At 31.9% G+C, this 27,875-nt stretch overlaps 1 protein-coding gene across 5 annotated transcripts in view; it reads left to right on the top strand.

Annotated features, from left to right (window-relative positions):
* LOC139499994 (uncharacterized) overlaps positions 1-27,875 on the top strand; it is a 46,964-nt gene that overhangs the window by 7,198 nt on the left and 11,891 nt on the right. For 3 of the 5 annotated variants that reach the window (XM_071288675.1, XM_071288677.1, XM_071288676.1), the window contains exons 3-11: positions 782-932; positions 4,949-5,191; positions 11,964-13,131; positions 14,103-14,269; positions 14,906-15,065; positions 16,892-17,048; positions 18,167-18,268; positions 18,802-18,933; positions 21,554-21,727. In XM_071288675.1, coding sequence (XP_071144776.1) covers positions 782-932; positions 4,949-5,191; positions 11,964-13,131; positions 14,103-14,269; positions 14,906-15,065; positions 16,892-17,048; positions 18,167-18,268; positions 18,802-18,933; positions 21,554-21,727 — 2,454 coding nt within the window. The remainder of the gene's footprint in view (positions 1-781; positions 933-4,948; positions 5,192-11,963; positions 13,132-14,102; positions 14,270-14,905; positions 15,066-16,891; positions 17,049-18,166; positions 18,269-18,801; positions 18,934-21,553; positions 21,728-27,875) is intronic. The other 2 variants (XM_071288679.1, XM_071288680.1) reach the window with 1 other exon arrangement.

Below are 27,875 nucleotides of genomic sequence, written 5' to 3'. Positions count from 1 at the left end.
TTTTTTTATGTGACCACACAGATGCAGATATCCAGTTGTAATTAATCAAAACAAATGAAACTCTTTAATATTATAGAAGGTAGACTATTATAAATTACCGATTTGGCACACTATAATAGACTGTTTATTATGCATTTGTTGCTTTATGTACTTCTGATTAAAGTATGGAGCTAAAAGATAATACATCTGTTCAGAGAACTTGACAATTAATCACAAAACAACTGAATAAATAAGTGCAAATCACTTTACCGACCGTGCCAGTCAAGGTTGTTAAACACTTCCATCATCAAATCTGACGGTGACTGGATCTTAAAGATGCATACATTTGGCCTTAGTTAATCTTCAATTATTTTAAATTGTAGTTCAATTATATATATTTTGGAGTAAACTTTTTTGTTTAGTGGCCAGCTGAAGCATGCCTTGGGGTGCTGGATTTTCTCACTGTATTGAAGACCCATTGATGGCCTTCCGCTGTTTTCTACTCTTCGGTCGGGTTGTTGTCTTTTTGACACATTCCTCATTTCCATTCTCAATTTTATGTATTCATAATTTGATATAAAAACAAAATCCACAGAAAGATAAAAGATTGATCTAGCTCTGTTAAAAGAATTCATTTCCACATCAACTCTGAACACAAAAGGGAAATAACAGTTATGTAAAACAAAGATACAATATTTACATTTAAGTCTGCTGAATTGTTCTCAAAACAAATATCTTTTTTGCTGCATATTTCCTAATATTTTAACTTTCAGGCTTTAATATCTAAGAGTTTATTTTTTAGAACATCCCTCAAAAAGTTACTGATGAAACGCTACACAATTACATAGAGGTAATCTCCAAAGTGGATGTTGATCATATCTATTTCCATTCACCAACAAATGGTGAAAAGGTCAGACAAGTAGCTCTTGTGCACCTCAAAGAAAAGATCGATGGTTTGTTTTCGTATATTTTAAAGTTTATGTCATTTGAATTTAAAAATTGAATTAAAAAAAATGAATGTTCACCATGGAAATTTCAAAAATATAAATGATTGATTTTGAATTAAAAGGGCGGTATAAATCGAATTTTTTTTTAAATATATAGGCTTTCACTATTTTTTTCTATAAATGAACTTTATCATATACTTAATAGTAAAATAAAACAAAAAAATGAGGTCACCGTTTATTTAAGCTCACATTCTGCCTTTGAAAGAAGTATGCATTTTTGTTAGGGTACTTTTTTTCTGTTGAACTAATAAGAGAAAAGTAATATCGAAATAAAAAATTTGATTATTTTCCATATCATAAAGTAACAATTTATAGTGTAATAAATGAAATTTATTATAACAAAAACAAATGTTTAAAATTTTTTCTGATATTTTTGTACCCTCGAGCCTCCTAAGGCTAACCAGGCTATTCCAAATTTAACATTTTGAACATTTGACTTGTATATATTGCACTAGAGCAGGATTGATTTTCCGCTATTAGTCTTTGTTAAATTTGCACTTTTCAAAAAAATGTGCAGAATTTATCTTTGTTTCAAATAAAGAAATACTTGGCATGAGTAAAGTTTTATCCTGTCCAGTACTATAGAAAAAAATTCACATAACATTTCATTGCATATAAGAAAATAACCATCATTGGAAGTTAACCAATCAAACGTCTCCCCTGATTTTATCTGTGTACAAGGTTTAGTCACCATGTAACCTCAAGATTACAAAATTTTCTTTAGAAATCCCAAATAAAAAATAATGGTGTTTTAAAATACCAAAGACATATGTTTATGACACAGAAATGTTTTTACTGCAATAAAATGTAGGATTAATTACCTACAACTGTCAAATTCAAGGGAATATATTTTTAGACCTACTTTCGTAAACAACGGATGTGACGTACCATGATTTGGTGGTATTACACCTATACAGTATGGTTTTGCTCATTGTTGAAGATGGTGCAGTGACCTGTTTTTGATTATATCCTTGTTCTTTGGCACCAAATTGATAGTTGTCTCATTGGCATTATACCTAAATTCCTTATTTTTTTATAGCGATTTTTAGACGTACCACATATATCAAATTCTGTTAGCAGTGTTTGCATGCAGTAAAGTCTGAATATAGTCTGATATAGTCTTTAATAATAGTTTTCAAATTTATGTCTGTTATTCAACACTGGTATGATAAGATGAACACAATTGTTTCTTAATTTACAGTACTTATTCTATAGAGACAATATGTTGAAGACCCATTGGTGGCCTTGTGCTGTTTTCTGCTCTTTGGTTGGGTTGTTGTCTCTTTGACGCATTTCCCATTTCCCTTCTCAATTTTATTTGAAGCAGATTGTGAACAAGTTATCATAAGTTGAGAATTGAAAAAGGCTGTCATGAATGCAGGTTAACCTCTATGGGTAAACTTGAATATATTCCAAGAGTTGAAAGACTTTGTAACTATTACAATTTGAATGTGATTGAGGATGAGCTCCATTATTCATTGGAATGTCAGTTATATGCTGCACCGAAAAATAATGTTTAACTTGAAAGTCTATTAATTAATATCCAAAATAAGAATACTAAACTTATAGTCTAAGAATTTATTTATATGATTATTTACAATTTTTCAGGATTAGGTTACATGGGTTAGTTCCACAGTTCTTGCTTCCATTTCCCTTTTTTATACGACCGCAAAAATTTTAATTTTTCGTCGTATATTGCTATCAGTTGGCGTCGTCGTCGTCCTGCGTCGTCTTGCGTCTTGCGTCGTCGCCGTCGTCCGAATACTTTTAGTTTTCGCACTCTAACTTTAGTAAAAGTGAATAGAAATCTATGAAATTTTAACACAAGGTTTATAACCACAAAAGGAAGGTTTGGATTGATTTTGGGAGTTTTGGTCCCAAAATTTTAGGAATTAGGGGCCAAAAAGGGCCCAAATAAACATTTTCTTGGTTTTCCCACTATAACTTTAGTTTAAGTAAATAGAAATCTATGAAATTTTGATATAAGGTTTATGACCACAAAAGGAAGGTTGGGATTGATTTTGGGAGTTTTAGATCAAACAGTTTAGGAATTAGGGGCCAGAAAAGGGCCCAAATAAGCATTATTCTTGGTTTTCGCACAATAACTTTAGTTTAAGTAAATAGAAATCAATGAAATTTAAACACAAGGTTTATGACCACAAAAGGAAGATTGGGATTGATTTTGGGAGTTGAGGTCTGAACAGTTTAGGAATTAGGGGCCAAAAAGGGGCCCAAGTAAGCATTATTCTTGGTTTTTCGCACCATAACTTTAGTATAAGTAAATAGAAATCTTTGAAATTTAAACACAAGGTTTATGACCATAAAAAGAAGAATGGGTTTGATTTTGGGAGTTTTGGTCCCAACAGGTTTTTAGGAATAAGGGGCCCAAAGGGTCCAAAATTTAACTTTGTTTGATTTCATCAAAAATTTAATAATTGGGGTTCTTTGATATGCCGAATCTAAGTGTGTATGTAGATTCTTAATTTTTGTTCCCGTTTTCCAATTGGTCTACACTAAGGTCCAAAGGGTCCAAAATTAAACTTAGTTTGATTTTAACAAAAATTGAATCCTTGGGGTTCTTTGATATGCTGAATCTAAAAATGTTCTTAGATTTTTGATTATTGGCCCAGTTTTCAAGTTGGTTCAAATCAGGATCCAAAATTATTATATTAAGTATTGTGCAATAGCAAGAAATTTTCAATTGCACAGTATTCAGCAATAGCAAGAAATCTTCAATTGCACACTATTGTGCAATAGCAAAAAATGTTCAATTGCACAGTATTGTGCAATAGCAAGAAATCTTCAATTGCACAGTATTGTGCAATAGCAAATATTTTCAATTGCACAGTATTGCACAATAGCAAGAAATATCTAATTGCACAATATTGTGCAATAGCAAGAAATTTTCAATTGATTGGAGTTATCTTTCTTTGTCCAGAATAGTAGTTGAATCAACTTAAATCATTGTTTTATACAATGCACAATGTATATTCACTTTTACTACCAACTGATAAATTAAAACACTCTTTACCATTCAGTGATAACAAGCACTTTTTGTTACATTTTAATATTTTATGATGTATTTAAATGAGTAGTTATTGTTGCAAACTCCATTAGAAATTTGAATTGAGATCAGTTTTGAAAAAAGGGAAAGGGGGATGTGAAAAAAAAATGGTGTGGGGGGGTGGGGGGTAATTTTTCTCATTTCAGATTTCATAAATAAAAAGAAAATTTCTTCAAACATTTTTTTGAGAGGATTGATATTCAACAGCATAGTGATTGCTCAAAGACAAAAAAATTATTTTAAGTTCATTAGACCACATTCATTCTGTGTCCAAAACCTATGCTGTGTCAATTATTTAATCACAATCCAAATTTAGAGCTGAATCCAGCTTGAATGTTGTGTCCATACTTGCCCCAACCATTCAGGGTTCAACCTATGCGGTCGTATAAAGCTGCGCCCTGTGGAGCATCTGGTTCTGTCTGCCTCTTAATGTCACACCATTTTACATCCTTGTTTCTTCTGGTATCTCACTACCCTGAATGTCTGCAATTGTATTCTCCATGACATTGTTAAAAATATCTGGGACCATTGTCCATTTGCTCTACAAAAGTGTATCAGACAAAAGATTTAACCTATTTAAATGAATATTATATAATAATACTGTGGATTCATTGTTATTCGTTAGATACCAATTTTTGTGGACTTAGTGGTTACAGGTGAACCACTATAAATTAAATGTTCAACGAATGAAAAAAATAATTTTTGTAGGATCGTACGCAGATTTCTGCAAAACCATGAAATTATATTTCCATGAAGATGCATTGGTTATCCTTAATCCAAGAAAATTGGTACCCACCATTGCCCAACATAAATGAATCCACACTAATACATGTAATACAAATCCTACTTCATGTAATTTGTTATCTGTGTTTACCCTCAATGAACTTCACCTTTTCAGATATCAGTTCTGTTAAAGAGAAAGCCAAAAAGAAACCAATAGAAGGACAAGTGGTTCATATAGATTTACTGAATAATCCTAGTGGTATAATTGTATTTGATATACCAAGGGAGGCTACTCAGGATGAGATAGAGCTATATTTTGATCGTTCTCAAATTGCTGGTGTAGGGGCAGAAGTAGAAAGCTGTACATTACAAGAGAAAGTACAGATAGCTGTGTTATTCTATAAATCTTTGGATTCAGGTAAATAATGTAAATGTATTTACTATACTAATGTAGAATTCAATGTCTAGATGAATTATATTGAAAACTCACCACACTATTCTCTCTCACTGTCTTTCTCTTATTATCTCTCTCTCTCTCTCTCCAGTGTTCAAACTGCTTTACTCTCTATCTTATATTTAAAAAAGAAGATGTGGTATGATTGCCAATGAGACAACTATCCACAAAAGACCAAAATGACACAGACATTAACAACTATAGGTCACCGTACGGCCTTCAATAGTGAGCAAAGCCCATACCGCATAGTCAGCTATAATAGGCCCCGATAAGACAATGTAAAACAATTCAAACGAGAAAACTAACAGCCTTATTTATGTAGAAAAATGAACGAAAAACAAATATGTAACACATAAACAAACGACAACCACTGAATTACAGGCTCCTGACTTGGGACAGGCACATACATAAATAATGTGGCTGGGTTAAACATGTTAGCGGGATCCCAACTTAAATTTTTTATATTTTAAAAAAAAATTGCTTCCTAATAGAAAGATGTAATGATTAGCTAATACCTATAGATTTATATATTATGTATTGCAATTATATTTGTGTATATTTTGTTGTAAATTGGAAGTTATAAATAATAAAAATTAAAAAAATATTATGTAAATCAATATACACACTTTGGCCTTATTATTGAGAATACTAGGAAATTTAATGATGCTAGAAAACTTATTGCAGTCTACTCTAGTTATGTTGAATCCCTTTGGACCAGAGAAATACATTTTAATCAAGCAAAAGTTCTAGATATAAGGAGTAAATGTGTTAATTCTCATTACTATTGAGGGTCGAAACACCCTGTTCGAGTTATCCATAATTTTGCCTGAAATGTTTTCTTATATCTAGTTAATAGATAATGAAAGTCAACAATTATAAAAAAAAAAGCTTGAAAGACTGTTTTTAGCTGTATAGAGACTTGGAATCTTCAATCCCAAGCATAAATATATCCCTATATTTATTTGATCATTGTATCAAACATATTATCCTATGTGGTTGTGACAATTGGGTAGTAATAAATATTATTTCGAAAAGAAAATCATTAACTCTTATGTATATATATATATGTATTTTCAAAGACTTGGGGACTAAAAATCACTTCAACTTTTGGATAATCAATTTTATACATATATTTGGTCTCTAAACTATATACAAACATACAAGTTTTAACAGATCATAGAAGGTATCCTCTTTTCATAGAAATGTTAACACATCTTCATGCATTAAAATCATAGCAGGAATATATTCATTTGCTCTTTATAAACAAATGTTTTACATTTTGGTTCACAAACCTATTCTTAAATGGTGAAACATTAAACATTCATTATGTCTCTGAAAACTGTTATTCACCTCTGTTATGTCTGTACAAATAGACAATAATAGTGCATTGACTTGATATATCAACGATATAAGGATGATGCTTAGAAACGGGGAAATGCAAGGCTCTGCTGAGCTATTTCCCCGTTTCGGGCCGAATCCTTATATCGTTGATATGTCAAGGCAATGCACTATTATTTTCTTAATATTGCAAAATAGAAAAAAAACTATTTTCAATTGTTGTTTAAGTGTTAAATGCTAACAATTTGATTTAAATATTGGGGGAAATCCCCCTTTAAAAAGGCCTCATGTCAGGTGGAGAAATAAACAACACGGCAATGAAATTTACATTACCTATAAAAACCCGCAATCAATGGTGAATGAATTCAACTTAAATATCAACAATAAGCATAAAACATAATGATTGATAGGTTTCAAACACAAAAATTTAACAATTGAAAAATGTTTTTCCCAAAATTGTAAAAGAAATAAGTTTGAATCGTGCTACACGTCGTTGTATACATTGGAAACAAGAACAGGTTGTAGAGGTTGTATGAATAATTAAATATAGTTTCGGCAACTTCTATTTAAATATTCATGAGAAAAGGTGATATCGAGTCAGTGACTGTATATGACATAGAAATATTCAGTCACACATTTTGACTGCTCAAATAGAACGAGTGCAGTATAAATAGTAATATTTCCTACTTTATACACTCAGAAATCCTTATTTAAGACATTTAAGCATGTACAATTCAGGGAAAATAAAAACAATTTGATATTATTAATATAAAGTTGCTAAGAGGTACACTTAAAGTTTAAGGAAATTATATTTCACATGTTTAATATTCATTGTTATCCACTTTTTAGCTCACCTGGCCCAAAGGGCCAAGTGAGCTTTTCTCACCACTTGGCGTCCGTCGTCCGTCGTCATCGTCGTCCGGTGTCGTCCGTCGTCGTCGTCGTCGTCGTTAACAATTTACATTTTGAACTTCTTCTAGAGAACCACTGAATGGAATGGAACCAAACATGGCATGAATGTTCCTTATGCTGACCAAGTGTTGTTACTTTGTAGCCGATCCATCATCCAAGATGGCCGCCAGCGGGGGACTTAGTTTAACATAGGACGCTATGGGAAATGCATACAAATGACTTCTTTTAGAGAACCATTGAATGGAATGAAACCAAACATGGCATGAATGTTCCTTATGAGGTGCTGACCAAGTGTTATTACTTTGTTGCCGATCCATCATCCAAGATGGCCGCCAGCCGGGGACTTAGTTTAACATAGGACCCTATGGGAAATGCATACAAATGACTTCTTTTAGAGAACCACTGAATGGAATAAAACCAAACATAGCATGAATTATCCTTATGGGGTGCTGACCAAGTGTTGTTACTTTGTAGCCGATCCATCACCTAAATGGCCGCCAGCTGGGGACTTAGTTTAACATAGGACCCTATGGGAAATGCATACAAATGACTTCTTCTAGAGAACCACTAAATGGAATGAAACCAAACATAGCATGAATGTTCCTTATGGAGTGTTGACCAAGTGTTGTTACTTTGTAGCCGATCCATTATCCAAGATGGCCACCAGCGGGGACTTAGTTTAACATAGGACCCTATCCGAAATGCATACAAATGACTTCTTCTAGTGAACCACTGAATGGAATGAAACCAAACATGGCATGAATGTTCCTTATGTGGTGCTGACCAAGTGTTGTTACTTTGTAGCCGATCCATCATCAAAGATGGCCTCCAGCAGGGGACTTAGTTTAACATAGGACCCTATGGGAAATGCATACAAATGACTTCTTTTAGAGAACCACTGAATGGAATAAAACCAAACATAGCATGAATGTTCCTTATGGGGTGCTGACCAAGTGTTGTTACTTTGTAGCTGATCCATCATCCAAGATGGCCGCCAGCGGGGGACTTAGTTTAACATAGGACCCTATGGGAAATGCATACAAATGACTTCTTTTAGAGAACCACTGAATGGAATGAAACCAAACATGGCATGAATGTTCCTTATGAGGTGCTGACCAAGTGTTGTTACTTTGTTGCTGATCCATCATCCAATATGGCCGCCAGCCGGGGACTTAGTTTAACATAGGACCCTATGGGAAATGCATACAAATGACTTCTTTTAAAGAACCACTGAATGGAATAAAACCAAACATAGCATGAATGTTCCTTATGGGATGCTGACCAAGTGTTGTTACTTTGTAGCCGATCCATCATCCAAGATGGCCGCAGGCGGGGGACTTAGTTTAACATGGGACCCTATGGGAAATGCATACAAATGACTTCTTCTAGAGAACCACTAAATTGAATGAAACCAAACATAGCATGAATGTTCCTTATGGAGTGCTGACCAAGTGTTGTTACTTTGTAGCTGATCCATTATCCAAGAAGGCCGCCAGCGGGGGACTTAGTTTAACATAGGACCCTATTGGAAATGCATACAAATCACTTCTTCTAGTGAACCACTGAATGGAATGAAACCAAACATGGCATGAATGTTCCTTATGTGGTGCTGACCAAGTGTTGTTACTTTGTAGCTGATCCATCATCCAAGATGGCCGCCAGCGTTGGACTTAGTTTAACATGGGACCCTATGGGAAATGCATACAAATGACTTCTTTTAGAGAACCACTGAATGGAATGAAATCAAACATGGCATGAATGTTCCTAATGTGGTGCTGACCAAGTGTTGTTACTTTGTAGCCGATCCATTATCCAAGATTACCGCCAGCAGGGGACTTAGTTTAACATAGGACCCTATGGGAAATGCATACAAATGACTTCTTTTAGAGAACCACTGAATGGAATAAAACCAAACATTGCATGAATGTTCCTTATGAGGTGCTGACCAAGTGTTGTTACTTTGTAGCCGATCCATCATCCAAGATGGCCGCCAGCAGGGGACTTAGTTTAACATAGGACCCTATGGGAAATGCATACAAATGACTTCTTTTAGAGAACCACTGAATGGAATAAAACCAAACATGGCATGAATGTTCCTTATGAGGTGCTGACCAAGTGTTGTTACTTTGTAGCCGATCCGTCATCCAAGATGGCCACCAGTGGGGGACTTTTGAATGAAATTAAACATGTTCCTTTCCTTATAAATGAGGTTGTGTTGTCACTTTTAGCCAAATTTGTTATTTTTTTTGTATGATTTCAAAAACCCAAGTAGAATCAGGTGAGCGATACAGGCTCTTGAGAGCCTCTAGTTTTCTCTTTTTGTTGATTCTGGTTGGTCAAAATGAATTAACACTTCTCAATTATTATTTTTTTAATTTGTTCTGATACACTGTTTTTACAATTTGATTTTTTAAGCATAATGTCAATCTTTATTTTCAGTTTAGACAGTTAAGTTGAATTTTCACGTTTTTAAAATTGCGGTCATATATTGGTATCACGTTGTCGTCATCGTCATCTGAAGACATTTGGTTTTAGCACAATAACTTTAGTAAATAGAAATCTATGAAAGTTTAACACAAGGTTTATAACCACAAAAGGAAATTGGGATTGATTTTGGAGGTTATGGTCTTAGCAGTTTAGGAATAAAGGGCCATAAAAGGGCCCAAACAAGCAATTCGCACAGGCACAGTGTATTGCACAAAAAGCAAAAATAAACAAGCAAAAAAAAGATATAAATTCAAATCATATAACCAATTCTAAGTAACTACAGTTATTCTGTGTCATAAACCTATTATATGTGTCAAATATTTAATAACAATCCAAATTCAGACCTGTATCAAGCTTGAATATTGTGTGCATTTTTGCCCAAACTGTTCAGGGTTGGACCTCTGTGGTCTTATCCAGTTGCGCCAGGCAAAGTAATTTATTGACATTTTAAATTCAAGAGTTATGCCCTCCTGAATCATCTTAAACATAGGGATTTATTTGGTTTCAAAATAATGAACAGATAATTATGATCTGGACACTTCAGTGCCGAAAGGTTACATTTTTGAGTCACTTTGACATTATAACGGCTAACATTTCTTACCAAAAATAACCATTTGATGCATGGGTTTTTGTCAAAAAATATTTTTGAGCAATATCTTTACTCCAAAATCATATTTCACACTTGTTAACATTTTAAAATAAGTCAAGTGAACTAAAGCCTTTTGGCAATACAAGCTGGTAGAGTAATCAAGATGGATACAGAAGTACTGTGGATTCATTTTTTTTTGGTGGGTATCAAATTATCAATTTAGATTGATTGGGGAAAACAATCATTTTCAAGGATATTTGACCTCATGATTTACAAAACTCTAAATACATTTTTAAGTCTATAGAAATTTTTTAACTCATAGGATATTTGAATTTGTGGTTCACCTGTCCCCACAAAACCCACGAACAGTGAGTGGTGTCCAACAAATAATAATGAATCCAAAGTATGTTCCAGTTGTCTAAAAACCTTATTAATCCTAAATATAAAAAGACAGTGGCAGTTTGGAATTAATGAAAATTTAATTATTTCACCAACATGATAATTGTGTATACTCTCATGGCCCACATATGATGTACTCAGTGATTGTTTCCTATATTTATAGTATGCTGAAGAGGCCATTCTAAGTGGTGAAATATATTGACACAAAGACAATTATTTCCTCTCTGTCATGTCTGTTAAACCAGGATGTTGTTTTCTTTTTATAGTTTGGATTTATTAACATCTTTGGTAAATGTGATTTATATCTTTTTTTGTGTGTGCTTGACATATGTAAATATCAATGACAACCTGATCTCAAAATGAGGCTATTTTGGCAGTTTTGACTGTTGAACTTGCACTATAATACTAAGATATTTGAAGCCCTAATGCTAACATGTAGAACAAATTAAAAAATATAAATGTGCTGACATCAACAAAGTCAGGAATTCAGCGGTATGGGCTTTGCTCATTGTTGAAGGCTGTACAGTGACCTATAGTTGTTAATTTCTGTGTCATTTTGGTCTCTTGTGGAGAGTTGTCTCATTGGCACCCATACCCCATCTTCTTTTTTTATATAAAACTTATGTTTTATGAACATCAGAAAGATATCATAATGGTAAATTTTTAACACTTTTTTATTTTTATTTTTTAAGGAGCCAAAATTTATCATACCATTTGTATGTTAGTGAATGTTCCACTTGACTACCAGTTAATCTTTTTAAATATAAAAAAAATATCATTGACCATAATATACAAGTTGGATTTAAATTATGTAAGGAAGTAATTACTTAAAACAGGAGACAGAAGAAGGAAATTTTACTAATCAATACTTTTTTTTCTATTTTCCACATTAAAATTTAAATAAGTTTTTATTCTTGGTAAAGAAATAGATACTTTAAAGATTTACATCACATCTATTTTTAACAAAAATGTTCTAAAGTGTGCATTTTAGTATAACTATTTTCATTGTAGTTCTTGAAAACATATTCAAAAGTCCGCACAAAATAAGAGGCAAAGATTTGACAGTTGAACCATACTACGATGCATTTCACAGAGAAGTAATAGCAGCACTGAAAGGAATGGAAACAAATGGTCATCATGGTCATTATTTGACTATGATAGAGAGAAAATCTGGATATGAATCCATGAATATTAGAAAAGTTGAAGAAAGTGTTGAAATAAGGAAAGATAATGTTGGAAATAGAACAAGTAACAGTTCCATAAGAATTTTGTCAGCAGACATGACGGAATATGAAGATGACGAAGGTTATCAAATGCCATTGGCCTCTGGAGGAGGTGACGAAAGGAAAGATTTTGAAAAACAGAAACAAAAAAAGTTTACAGAAACTACAAGATCTGAGCATATCTATTCAGAAATTAATGAGGAGGATTTGCCTCCTATACCAGCAACCCCTCGACCATCGGTAAAAAGATCAGAGGTTGCTGATGAATACAGTGAAAAAATAAAAATGGACAAAGGCAAAATAATATTGTTAAAAATCAGAGGATTTAGCAAAGAATGTGCAGCATGCCAAATAGACTTGAATTCTGATAAAGATGAAATCATTTTTATTGGTTCACAAGACGTTGTGATGGCTGCAAAACTACACATGTATGAATGTTTAGAAGAATCTGTTGAAGAGACAAAATATGTTTCTAAAGGGTTTGCTACCATATTGAAGGAAAACTCATCTTGGATAAAAGAAACACTAAAAAAAGAGAAAGTTCATGCTTATTGTACTTTAAAGGATGACAAAAAGGATGCCAATTTGCTCTGCTGTCAAGCATTTTCCAAAACTTTGGCAGAGAAAGGGATAAAGACAATCATGGCAAACTTAGAAAAGGTTGAACTGCCTTACAATGAAGGACATTTTAAATATGTTAACTCAAAAGAGTGGACTGATTTAGTATCAAAGCTGAAAAATCAGAATAAAGTTGAAGTTGAAATGATCAAGGATAAGAAACTTATCGTAGTCACTGGGAAAAAAGGTGACTTTCAGCCTGCTAAAGATTTGATAAAAAAAGAATTGAATAAACATCAAGAAGCCAAATCAGAAAAGATTGAAATAAAGGGAAGTAAATCTGTCTGTTTTGATCATGGAATGAAGGACAAATTAGAAAAGATAAAGTCTGATATAAGGTGAGATTGCTAAATGTGTTTTTATTGGCGTGTATGAAAAACCATGAAATTACAATTTTTCACCAATACAAGCAAAATAAATGAATCCACAGTATTTTATATGTTCTAGCTATCGTAGCCTTATACAGCTATGATTCTATTCTATCTAGCCCAATAGAATATCACATCTTTTTTTCTTGAAAACTACATAGACAGTTATATAAAACAAAGTTTTTAGTTATAATCTATTATGAGTTTATTTCTTAAACATTGTTAAACTAGGTCAGAAATTTCCAAAAATGTAAACGGTAGAAGATATATATTCGGGGACTTTTCGGTTTAATTAAATGTTGTTTGCCTAAAACCTGATACTAATACTGAGCTATCTAAGTTATGCTAAATTTTAATTGATATGAGAAAAAGATTGGAATCAAATGTTATAGAAAATGATGAATCCAATCAAGCAACATTATTACACAGATGAATGATAGTACTTAAGGAATGACTGTAATATTTTTTCTGTTTATGAAGAAATAACATAAAAAAATTGGTGCGTACTGAATATCGTGCGTAGCGGGTTATTTAACGGTGTGCAACACATTTTTTATGTTATTTCGAATAGACAGAAAAAATATTACAGTCATTTCTTATAATTTAATTCTAAATTCCATTTTAAACAGTAGAAAACCATGAAAAAACGTTGATGACGTTATGGTCACATGACTAAATTATGTCTATGGGCTGATAACAAAATAACGTCAGCCAATCAGAAGACGTTTTACATCTAAAATTAAATAAGTTTAAGTTAATAGAAGAATTTATCAGAATATTTGAGACTGCAACCTAGTTTTGTATTTGTCTTCTTGTCAATAGGTTAAAAACTATGAAATTGATCATGCATGAACATTTTTATTCTTTCAAAAACCACAAAGATTGTTTAGGAAAATAAACTAATATAAACTTAGAAATAACATTACATTAACACTTCACAGTAAAAGAAATGGTAGTCTACAGTACAAGCATGATCCTCGCAAGCAGACGACAGTTATAGAACTGAAGGGAGATTCTGCTATTGTGGAAGATAAGAAAGCAGAGATTTTGCAGTTGGTAGCTTTAATATGGCAAGGTCCAGTGGATATTCAAAAGATAAGTAACAAAGGTGAGAATACATAATGAAAGAATAAATGTAAAATTATGAGGATCACCAAGATTGCCTCAGTAATGCTCAGGGATTTGGTGGTGGTATCCCTTATCACTTTTATCTCTGTATAAACACTTGACAGGAAAATATCATATATGGCTTTATTACGTGAGTAAAACAAATTATCAGTCAAAGGAAAACACTTCTCCAAGTCTGATTTCTCACCAAAAATTTTCGGGATTGCAGTATAAAGACAATACCAATAGATACAGGAAGATGTGGTATGAGTGCCAATGAGACAACTCTCCATCCAAGTTACAATTTATAAAAGTAAACCATTATAGGTCAAGGTACAGCCTTCAACACGGTGCTTTGGCTCACAACCCTATATTGTTGATATGTCAACTCAATACCCTATTATTGTCTATCTATGGCAGAAAAGTAGGAGCCTAAGTTCATTTTGTGGTAAAAATCCCATATAATATTTCGAATGTTAGCAGGGATGGTTTAAGTTTATTTTGTATCATCTGGTATTAGAATTTGAGTTTGAAAAAATAGACTCCATCTTTCTAGTCAATAAAAATGATTGAAATAACATGAATAATTTGTTTACTTGGTTTGAATATTTATCTTATGATTTATGTGGCTTTTCAGGGAATGATCCTGCCATTATGTCTAGATCTTTGGACTCGAGTGGTGGGAGAAAATTTTTGTCAACTTTTGAAGAGAAACATAAATGTGGAATTGAAATAGAGAGGAAGAAAGATTCAACACATGATTTACATCCTGTTAAATCTTTGCCTGTAGTTCACGGGTAAGTTCATAGCACAGATAATGAAGTATAGGTCTGAATAAGAAACTGAAGATTAAGTACTCTTAGATCATGTAAGGTAATGCCAAAAAAAACAATTACACTTTATCAGTGGTTTCTGGTTTCTGTCATATATTAACCTTCTTCAGAAGCAGAATGATGGACTGATAGCAATGCAATATTTGTTTTTAAGTTATCCTTTACCGATATTTTAGGGTTATTGCATGAATATTGGGGAATATTGTCCCGAGTAAAATTTTATATTGCACGAGCTTGCGAGTGCAATATATGTTCTACAAGGGACAATATTCCCCAATATACATGCAATAACCCTTTTATTGTACAAAATAAATGTATAGCAATATAATGTTTGAAAGTGAATAATTGGTTTAAACCAAGATTTTGTCATTGATGACATCATGAATTTTGAAGATTTATTACACTAGTGCAATATTAAATTAGAATTTATTGCATGCTAACATTTGGTTACTTTCTGTGGGAAATATTATATTGCTATGCAATAATATAAGTTATTCTTTTCCAGATAACTTTTTTTCTTTTTAACTAAATATCTTGTGGAATTTTCATCATTGGTACTGTAAACTTCATGCAACTGATTTTGTATATTATAGTAAACATTAAACCTAATGATATATGAGGGCCTTTATTAGGACCTCATTTAAATTATCATACATAGTAGTCATTTAGTCTTTTTGTTTTGGCTGATGATTTACTGAAACATCAAGTCTTTTAAATGCATACATTATTTAAGCCTTCATCTTCATTTAACTGATTTTGAATATTACGGTAAACATTAAACCGGATGCTATAGGATAAATTAGGTAATGCCAAAAACACAATTAACAGCATCTAGTGATGATTCATAGCCTTTGATTTAGGTGCTATATGGACCTTCTTCATGTGCAGAATTTTGGATTGTCCTTTAGGCTTATTTGAAAAGTGTTTCTTAGCAAACATACCATATCTATTATTTGTATATAATACAGTGAAACCTGTCTAAACCAAACCTCATTGGGATCAAAGATTTTGTTCGATTTTGGCAGATGTTTGTCTTATCAAGCTAACAACACATGACTGGACTGAAGAACATGTTTAGTTTAGAGAGGTTTTCAGTTTATACAATAGGTTTTACTGTTACAACTTAACTACTACTGTGAATTCATTTATTTTCGTGCGTACCAATTTTCGTGGATTGAGTAAAACATTAAACCGGATGCTATAGGATAAATTAGGTAATGCCAAAAACACAATTAACAGCATCTAGTGATGATTCATAGCCTTTGATTTAGGTGCTATATGGACCTTCTTCATGTGCAGAATTTTGGATTGTCCTTTAGGCTTATTTGAAAAGTGTTTCTTAGCAAACATACCATATCTATTATTTGTATATAATACAGTGAAACCTGTCTAAACCAAACCTCATTGGGATCAAAGATTTTGTTCGATTTTGGCAGATGTTTGTCTTATCAATCTAACAACACATGACTGGACTGAAGAACATGTTTAGTTTAGACAGGTTTTCAGTTTATACAATAGGTTTTACTGTTACAACTTAACTACTACTGTGAATTCATTTATTTTCGTGGGTACCAATTTTCGTGGATTGAGGAAAACTTTCATTTGCGTGGATATTTGATTTTGTGGTTTTTCCAAAGTCTGCATTTAATTATACAACAAAATTACAATTCGTTAAACATTAAAATTTGTGGTTTTCATGTACTGACGAAATCCACGAAAATTGGTATCAAATGAATAATTAATGAATCCACAGTAAACTGTAGGTTCATGAATTACTTTTTTTACCAAAGAGCTGAGAAACCTGATTTACAAAGAAGAAATACTACACCAGACTTTGGCGGTGCAAGACCTAAACAACCACAACAAGATGGTCATAACAACTATTATACTTATCACATTGATCAGCTGGAAATAATTCTCAAAGAAGGAAATATTGTTCATGAAAGGGTGAGTAAAGAGTTATCAAATTATATAAGTATTTTCAAGGCTTGCCAGAGTGGAGCAATATGCATGGTATGGTGGAATCTGTATTTCTGGTTTTTTTTATAAGTAACAAAATTTTATCTTTGAAATCCTTTTTTGGATGATCTGTAAAGATCTTGATTTTTCTGTGACCTCATCAGAAATAGTTGCATTTTTATGGCCCACCTATGATAGTAGAGGGGCATTATGTTTACTAGTCTGTACGTCAGTTCGTCCGTTTGTCTGTTGTACTGTTTATCCGTTCGTCTGTTCGTCCCGCTTCAGGTTTAAGTTTGGTCACGGTAGTTTTTGATGAATTTGAAGTTTAATCAACTTTAAAATTAGTAAACATGTTCCCCATGATATGATATTTCTAATTTTAATGCCAAATTAAAGTTTTGACCCCAATTTCACGACTACTGAACATAGAAAATGATAGTGCAAAGATTAGGTTAAAGTTTTTGGTCAGTGTAGTTTTTGATGAAGTTGAAGTCCAATCAACTTGAAACTTAGTAAACATGTTCCCTATGATATGATCTTTTGAATTTAAATGCCAAATTAAAGTTTTGACCCTAATTTCACGTTTCACTGAACATGGAAAATGATAGTGCAAGTGGGGCATCCGTGTGCTATGGACACATTCTTGTTTCATGATGTAACAAATGAATAGCAAGAGCAGAGATAAATCAATGCAATGTGCATTCTAATTGACTTTTAACCAATGACAGGGAGGGATTGCATATATGTCAGTTGTTCTAGTTCAACTGGTTCTTTCTTGTCCCAAAAATGTTTGTTTTTTAATATAGATATTGAGCAAGCAATAAATTAATAACCAATCATAATGTTATTCTCTAAATAATGTGGATTAAATTATTTTTGTGTTCCTTGATTGAGGAAAAATTGTATTTTGTTGATATTTGATTTCTTGATTTTGCATACAAATTTATAGAAAATACAGTAATAACTTTGTTAAAGTAGCTGCTCACCTTTATCCATGAAATCACCATCAATTGGTATTCCACAAAAACTGTTGAATCAACACTAGTATACTTTTTAATCACAATCTTTTGATACTTTTATATTTGTTTTTTTTCATTTATTAGTCTAGTGTTCTGGTGAATGTTGTGGCAGCAGGACATGACAATTTTAATAAGAGCAGAATAACACAGGCTTTTATGAGAAAATGTGGTCCAGAATTTGAACAGGTAATTATACTTGAATTAAAACTGATCTTCAATATAAAAAAGAAGATGTGTAATGATTGCCTATGAGACAACTCTTCACAAGAGACCAAATAACATGAAAATTATCACTGTATGACCTTCAACAATGAGCAAAGTCCATCCTGCATAGTCAGCTATAAAAGGTCCTGAAATAACAAATGTCAAGTCTGAGTACATGCAGTCAACATGATTTATATTTAAATACATGACTTCATTAGAAACAAAGGATATGTAGAGGATAACCAATGAAACAACTTTTCTTACAACCCTAAAGAATTACAAAAAGAAGCATTCATTTCTTATAGTAACATTTTTATGCTACAACCAGGGTGTTTATAATTATTATACCAGGTTTGCTATGTGTTTTTGTGACTTAAGCTAGTACATGAACTGACATGAATGTTGAATTTAACAAAAATCCAATGTGTTATTTAAAATCTCTAGCGAATGTTTTCAGCAAATCAAAACAACAGATTCTAATGGATTCTACATGTAATGTAACTTATTCATTGTAGAAATATTTTCAAGCAAAAAAAGGAGAAGAAACCACTGAAAGCAGTAGTGTTATATTTACCGAAAAGTCACGTAACCTAGCATGTAGAGAAGTCTGCCATCTTGAAATACCAAAATGGACTGGTGACAAATCGGTAATAATATTATCCACCTTTATTCTGCTTATGTAAATGCATGAAATATTTGATTGCAAACAAAAACAAGTCAGTTATTTTTACTTGTTGAAGCACTATGTGTTACTCTTTGAATGCCATTCAAGCTGTTTTTGTCTTGCCTGTGATGTCTATATAGTATGTTCAATGGTTGTGTAAACTTTTTGTATAAAGCCTTATATTTTAGAAGATAGAAAATCTGGATGCTTCATACATTGTATGCACATACCTTATGTTACAAAGTTTCTGTCTCTCATATGTTCGTTGTCCTTGACCACTTTTTAATGGTTCAGCAACAACTTTTACTTAAAGAAAAAAATTGTCATGTGAGTTTCTCATTTAGTATGAGTACTACCTTATAGCAGGTTATTTTCTCAGGGTGTAAATTTTCGTTATTTTCGCGGATAGAACAAAAAACCCAAAATAAATTCCGCCAATTTAATAGTGCACATGCAAAGGTACTGATAAAAGTGTTGAATGAATCCACAAAATTAATAACCGCAAAAATATTTTGTATACCTCATATTCAATGAAAATTGTTAAATTTTACACCCGCAAAAATAACCCACTATACGGTGTAATAACTTTATTTGGAACAGGATTTCTTACAATTTGGCAAGTTTTATCTGATCTTTACATCATATCCACAGTTCATTGGTCAATATTAAGTTTTTGTATTTTGGTCTGTTTTTCAAGTTCGTTAAGCAATAATTAACTATATTTGGTATGTGGAATCATTCTTAGGTGTTCACGTCTGTCTGGCAGGTATTATTTAACCTTGACCACATTTTCATTGATCATTGGTTAATGTTAAGACTTTGGGTTTTGGTATATATCTATACCACCACCACAATTTAAGGGGCATTTAGTGTTACTCTTGCCTGTCCGTATGTCAGTATGTTCCAAATTTAGTTTACGTCTTTAACTTTAGTTTGGGTCAACCAAATGTTATGAAATTTACACACAGTGCTTTTTACCACAAAACACAGATTAAGTTTGAATTTGTGTTGCATTATTTTACTATTCTTGAGTAAACTTTATATGCGAGAGGGAGCATCATCTGGGTCCAATGGACATTTATTTAAATACTATAAACAGTTGGTCAACTATATTTGGTGTCTGGAACAGGGATGGGGTCGATCAAAACTTACTTTGCTTATAAAATGTAATCGATTACATTACAATTACACCTTATTTCAAATGTAATACTTGTGATTACTTATGATTACATTGTATATTGCAATATTAAAGAATTTTTAATAACTTTTTATATTCACGAAAAAGCTAATTTTGATGATTTTTTTTTAAAAGCCATTATTTATTAATCTTATTTAAAAAAATTTAGACAAGTACAGTGTAACATGTGTAATTTGATAAAATAGCTATAGACAGGTGTCCTTTCTCTATGTAAAATATATCTTTTTATTTTTTCTACAAATTTTAACCAACTGCCCAATTAACAAAAAACCTGGACAAATAATGAAAAATCAATTAAGTATAGTTTTATTGTCTGTGAGGGCATAATTGACACATCCATAAACGTTTTTACAGGGGTTAATCACTACTTTCATTTTTTTAAACAAACAATAGGTGAGCTCGGGTATTAACATTTTGTCTTAATTGCAATATCAATAAAGTTTTAAGTGATTAAGTGTTATAATTCGTTTGAAAATTTTGAATACACATATATCATAACATTTATGGAAAACAAAATTTTAAAATTGTCAAAAATGAAATATGATTTTTAATTCCATTTTGAATTAAAAGGGCTTATGCAGTTATGTATGTCGATCCTCAAAGTCAAATTGAAACTAAATGTTTTCTGCTTTTGAATTTCATTGTAGTTTTATAAAAATATTAGGCATACTTATATGAAATTGGATTAAATATCAGAAGTGTTCAATCAATGAACAAAAATGCTTTCAAGACTTACTCTTATATCATAAGAGCTCAATCTCACAAACACTGGAAAGCAAATTCCTTTAGTAAACTGTAAACAAAATAAAACACTTGGTTACACAAAACTTGTTATATAGATGATACTATTTATCACATTAAACAAAGTCCCATCATAGTGAATACTAGTTTCATGATTTTTTTATTCATGCTCTACATTTTCATATTGTCTATCAAAAACTATTTTCCTATATACCAGTATACAAGATTTGTAATCAGCAAGTAATCATATGAATGTAATCTTAAAGCAATCTAAAAGTAATCATGATTACACCTGTTTTTGGCAATGTAATTGATTACATTATGATTACTTGTAATCAGGAATGGCATGATTACTGATTACATAGGATAACACTGCAAAATATAATCGATTACAGCTGATTACGATTACCCCATGCCTTGTCTGGAATGATTGTAAGGTGTACATGTCTGTCTGGTAGGTATAATCTGACATTGACCTCAATTTCATTGATTTTTAAAAATGTTTATTTTATGTATACTTGTAGTAAAACTCTTTTCTTTATGACTTTTAACATAAAATCAAGACACTTGTACACTCATGTAATTTCTTTGGTTTGTTTGTTTACTTTATACCTATGAATCAATTGGTGTACCTCAATGTAATTATCTCCCCTGAATTTTACAGGTTTTGTATAAAGCAGTAAGAGATTGTTTGAGGCAATGTAGTATTAGGAATCACAATTGTGTGGCTTTTTCTGCAGTAGGAACTGGACAGCTACTTAAATATCCCGTCCATGAAGTTGTAAATTGTCTTGTTTCTGAGGCCAAGGTCACAGCTCAGAGGTCAAAATGTATCAAGGTAAGTTCCAGATATTTTTTTTAATCTGTATTGTTACAAGTTAAAGATTATTAAAAAAAATTTCAAACAAATTGCTTGATCTAAACCTAGATACCATTTCAACAGAAAAAAGAAGCAGATGTTAAAAAGAAAGACATGTTTCTGATTTAGTATAGATATTTTTGGGCAAAAATGATAGAAAGCATGCTTTGCTGTACCTAGCCTCTCATTTTGATATATTCTAGTGTTATCGATTCTCGATAGTGTAACAAAATTTTGCTCCATAGGGCCAGTTTTTCAAATAAATGGGGTCAAGTCTGATTGTGTTAATTTAGAAGATACTTTTATTCGATTCTAATAATCTTCCCGATTTTCTATTGCGTAAATTAAGAAAAATCTAATCATCTATTGTTTTGCTCAATTTTGACATTGTGTGCAATACGTCATCAGTTCTCAATAGTTGTGAAAAGTATAGTATGGAAAGCATGTTTGATATTAATAGAAGATTTAAAATTATGCAAATTGAAGAAAAGTATCAATTAAGTATCATTTGTCTCTAGAAACAACTATATATATGTTTTATGATTTTTAGCCTTATGGATCAATTAAAGGGATAATTCACGATTTTTCACTTTTCATCTTATTATGTTCATAATACCATAAAAAACATATTCACCAAGTTTTATTTTGATATGAAATCTAATAAAGAAGAAAATTGGGAATTATTAATTTTATTTTTTGAAACTTCCTGACTTATGTGACGTAGTTTAAGTCTTTGATGCATGCCGGGAGTGAAAATATCTCATTTAAGTCTTGTTCGTTAACCATCTAATAACGCGATTTAAAGCGCATCGACGACTTTTGGTGTAGCTATTAACCAACGAAAAATAAGTGATAGCCATGCAACTTTTAAAATAAGATCGTGTGGATTTTTTAAAACGAATTTTAATAATAAAAGTAAATCATACAATAGAACATTTTTATGATTTTTTTTCTAAAAATACTTTAAACAAACATACGAAACTGACATGATCGATAGTGTATTAAAAATACATGTTTGTATTCTGACCTTTTTGCTTCATTCCAGCAATCATTTTCACTTGCTTGTACAGTGGAAACAATAAAATGTGTATTGTTTTGTGACACCTAAAGAATGTGGAATGCGTAGTTTAACTCAAGGTAATTAAAAGATTAGCATTATGTAATTCTAATCTTTTGATCCTCATTCAGTGGGCATAGGACATTTGAGCGAAAAAGAAAAAAGCACATAGGGTCATTTGAGCGCCGACTTCATAGGACATTTGAGCGCCGGGATATTAACCTTACCTGAGTTTTCAGACAGGACATTTGAGCGAAATTTTCCCTGATAATTTTACACGAATTAAGATTTTTTTTTAAAAGTAAGAAAAAAAAGTAAGATTTAGTTATAAATATTTTTTATTTTATTTCACACCCGAGTAATTCGACCGGTTCTGGCTGGTTTATGTAAGTGAAATCCTAAGTTGATCTCTATTTACCAATCAATTCTACTATAATTCATTGGCTATGCAAATTTTCTTTGTTCTAAAATTCTTATATATATATCTATTAAGAGAAATGTCCCTTGGCACTTGAAATCTTAATACTAATAATACATGTACGTGTTAAAATGGATATTATTTTGACCGAGACTAATAAGGGAAAAAGAAGCCTTGTTTGTGACAGTTTCCGATATAGAGTGGACAAAACACTAAAAGGAGAAGAAATATCCTGGAGATGTACAGTAAGTACCTTTTTTTACAAATTTAATGTTAATGTAAACTACTTGTTCGTCTGTTACGCTTCAACTTCCATAACTTCTTTTAATTTTGATTTATATCTATATCATTATATGTCTATCTTATACCTCCTTTAGATTAATTTTTTAACACATTTGAATATAAGCTACCACATATAGGGTTAGGTATCAAGGCTCCATGTTGAAGGTCGTACTGTAACCTATATAACATTGTTAGGTTGATTTTCTAGGCACTTTACAATATTCATACAATACACTGTAAAAATTGTGCTTAGAGCCTAAACATGTTTAGGAAAATGTTTAGAAGCTAAACACATAAATGTCTGTGGTGTTCCCATTCTAAACATGTTATGAATTTCATTTCATTTCATTTCATACTACATCTTATTTTTATGTCTTGCAATAGCAAATGAAAAAGCATTTAAACACTTCAATTGTATTTGTCCTTTCAATATTTTTCAGGCAAAAGGTTGCAAAGCAAGACTGAGGACGGATTGTACCGGAACCGTTATAATTCAACAGAAAAATACTCATAACCATGATACCAGTGATCGTGACAATGAACGTCACTTGCTGCGGGTACGATCAAAAAGAAAAGCGGATGATGATATTGCTCAACGTCCTTCAAAAATTATCCGTACAGAGTTACAGAACATGGATGAAGCAAATCTAAAGTCTGAAGACATTGGCAGCGTTTCAAAGGCTATATATAGAAAGAGGCGTAGCCTGGTGGCGAAAAATCCAGAAAGTTGGACTTAGTCAACAATACAAAGAGCTTGATTCAGACATTAGTAAATGGCTTAAAGGGATTTTTGGGATAGCCTTTTTAGCTCCAGACGAAGTAGCCGACTGTTTCGTAGAAGATTTTATGGCCGTTGTACCTAACGACAAGCCTTGTATAGAATTTGCAGATTACCTGACTGATACTTATATAACAGATGAATCGTTATTTCCCCCTCATCTCTGGGCCGAAGTTCCATCCTCGTTAAAACGTACTAACAATGGGCCCGAATCATTTCATGCCCATTATAACGAGCAGTTCTATCACAGTCATCCATCAATTTATATTTTCCTTGACACTATTATCAAATTGCAATCTGTGACTTACATAAAAATTCGGAGTTTGAACATTGATGCACCGCAGAGCCGAACAGAAAAGGAGAAGGAACAGAATCTCCGGGATTTGCATTCGAAATACTGCCAGCAGGAAATTACGAGGGATTTTTATGTCAGAAGCCTGGGATATAAGTTCCAAGCCCGAACAGACTTGTAAATAATGCCGTTGCCGAGTTTTATGTTTTATGACAGTGCTTTGTTTTTAGTGCTTTGTTTACAATTAAAAGATGTTTTAATCTTTTTGTTGGTAAACTCCTGTTTTATGACTGTGCTTTGTTTTTAGTGCTTTGTTTTTTACAATTAAAATATGTTTTAATCTTTTTGTTGGTAAACTCCTCATTTAATGAACTATATTCGTAAGAAAATGTGGTATGATTGCCAATAAGACAATTCTCTATCCATGACTTGTTTTCGCTCAAATGTCCTACGCTTATTCTTATTTTCGCTCAAATGTCCTATACTTTGGCGCTCAAACGTCCTTTTTTTTTCGCTCAAATGTCCTGTCAATGCGCTCAAATGTCCATTGCCGCATTCAGTGAAATCTAGGTGTCACGGTTCACTGGCATTTCAGGTGTGAACAACATTTCGTATCAATTGTAAACGGGAGTCAGACAAAGTTTCAGACACATGAATGTAAAAAAAAAAAATTAAAATTAAATAACGGGAATAAAAAGATCGCACAATAACTGGATAGCTGTTGTATATTTTTATATTTTGCATAAGATCACTTTTAATGAATTATGACTTTTGATTACTTTAGTAACGATAAAATACTTAATTATTTTATTGCGAACCCTATCATAGTTTTCCATAGATTCACCTGCAAGTTACCTGTCCATTTAAACTTTTGGCAGTTCTATTGTCCCATCTAACAAATACAACAGGTATTGTTCTCTGTATAGTTTATTTGATGGACCTTTAAATTTCTTCCAAGAGAAATCTATCACTCATTGATTAATTTACCTGAGTAAAAAAAAATCTTCCAAATAAATGAAAATACACTTGTAATTGTTCAATATACCCTGGTTGTTGTTTTTTATTCTTCATTCAAAACTGAGGTTTTGTTATGTTTTCATGAAATCAATATAATAGATGCCCAAGGTGTATGAATGCATGTTTTTTGTTTATTTTTCCAATTCTGTAAACCAACTTATTTTCACAAATAGTTATTCATCTCAACTTATTCCTTTTATGTTGATTTCTCAGCTATGTATCTGAATAGATTAATAATTTTCTTGCTGTTTTTATGTAAGGGAAGACCAAAAAGTAACATTTGTACAATGATTTATTTGTACTCTTATTTTATAAAATCACTGTTATTTTACTTTTGACCATACAAGAACTGCAATATGTGATGCAGTTATAGATGGAATAACACTTGAAAAATCTGAGGACATTTTTAAACACTGTAGATATATTCATTAAAATTATCTCCCCTGGTTATTGTTGAGTCTGACTGATCATGTATTATGTAGTTCTTTTGATTCATACAAAGTGCAAATTTTGCATTGGATACATTATTTACACATTACATCAATTTAGATAAAAAAATATTTTAAGAATTCCATGAATAATTTGATTAAAAAAACGCTTTAATTTTGCATCTTGAATAATTTTGAAATCTTGAAAATGAGTTTGAAATTTATTTTGCAAACTAACTTAACTAAATAATAGCAATGTACACTTGGCTGAGATTCATTTTACTATCATAAATACTGAAGTATGAACAAACTAATCCCCCCTTAGACAAGCTTACCCTCCTATAGGTTATAAGGTTAATTATACAAAAGTTTGATCAGAAATCAACTTTTAATTTTTGAATCAGTGTTTATATTGAAACTATAAAAATTGTATTATTGATATTGAATAAATACAATGCCACATGCAGTTTTGCAGGAGTTCTTATTTATTATTTGTACATGTATTTTTTTATCATTGACAGTTCAATTTTTTGTTCAGGTAAATTAATCAATGAGTGATAGATTTCTCTTGGAAGAAATTTAAAGGTCCATCAAATAAACTATACAGAAAACATTACCTGTTGTATTTGTTCAATGGGACAATAGAACTTACAAAAGTTTAAATGGACAGGTAACTTGCAGGTGAATCTATGGAAAACTATGATAGGGTTCGCTATAATTGAAGAATTTATAAATAAATTGCCTTCTAAACACGAGTTTATGGACTAAAAATTGTACTATTTCAAATTAGGAACAGCAGCCTTAAATATTTCAAACAGATCATTAACAATTGCAATTATATAATTTAGTCCATCCAAAGTGATCTTTAATTACCTATTTAGGAATTAAACTGCTCATCAAAATATTTTAAATCTCACAACACATGAATACTTCAGATATTTGAAAAAAGATGTTTTAAAAAATTGACAGGAAATTAAAGGATCTAATTGGAATGGAATCAACAAATTACGAACAGATATGCTTTTCAAGTGTGAAAAACATCAACAAAATTTATACATAATCGGGAATGTCCTTCTTAAAATACTCTTTGTCTCACACCGTAACTATATATAATACTTTAGCTATTTGACCAACGATGTATTAAAAAAAATGAACGAATTAAATGTCATCTTTCCCTGTTTTTTAATGTAATTATAAGTCTGTTTCAACTGGCAAGAATACCACTAAAACGGACAAGCAGTTTATTCTTTAAATTGCTGTCATTAGATATCAAGAGAGAAAATAAATCCCAAAATTGATTTGAAACTTTGATACTCTATAGTTTTCCTGGAAAATATTCACATCCCTCGGTATTAGTGTACTTCCAGTTGCGTATATATTACATGCATGTCGGAACAATTGTGATGATGGCGAATTTCTTCCTTTTTTCGAGAACAATCTAAGTGATATATAAATGTCCATAACTTCGATGAGCCAAATAAAGTTATATATCGACCTGTATTTAAATCTCTTCTTCTTCTTCTTTTGGTATACTATAGTCTATCGTCATTTGATGATTACATACTGCATGTTGGCATACGTGGACTTGTCATTTTACAAAACTTTTACCCCAATTTACGCAAAATGTATGTTTCTTTCTTATGTTCTATATATACATGTATATGTTTTAATTTGCGCTATAGGTCCGTAACTTATAATCCAGGCGTATATACGAATGGTCGACAAGTGCGTACATTTTTAGCTCACCTGACCTGAAAGGTCAAGTGAGCTTTTCTCATCACTTGGCGTCCGTCGTCCGTCGTCCTGCGTCCGTCGTCCGTAAACTTTTACAAAAATCTTCTCCTCTGAAACTACT

This window comes from Mytilus edulis, chromosome 13 (assembly GCF_963676685.1).
Source record: "Mytilus edulis chromosome 13, xbMytEdul2.2, whole genome shotgun sequence".
NCBI lineage: Eukaryota > Metazoa > Mollusca > Bivalvia > Mytilida > Mytilidae > Mytilus > Mytilus edulis.
Note: the sequence above shows the minus strand (reverse complement) of the source record. Positions and strands in the feature narration are given on the sequence as shown.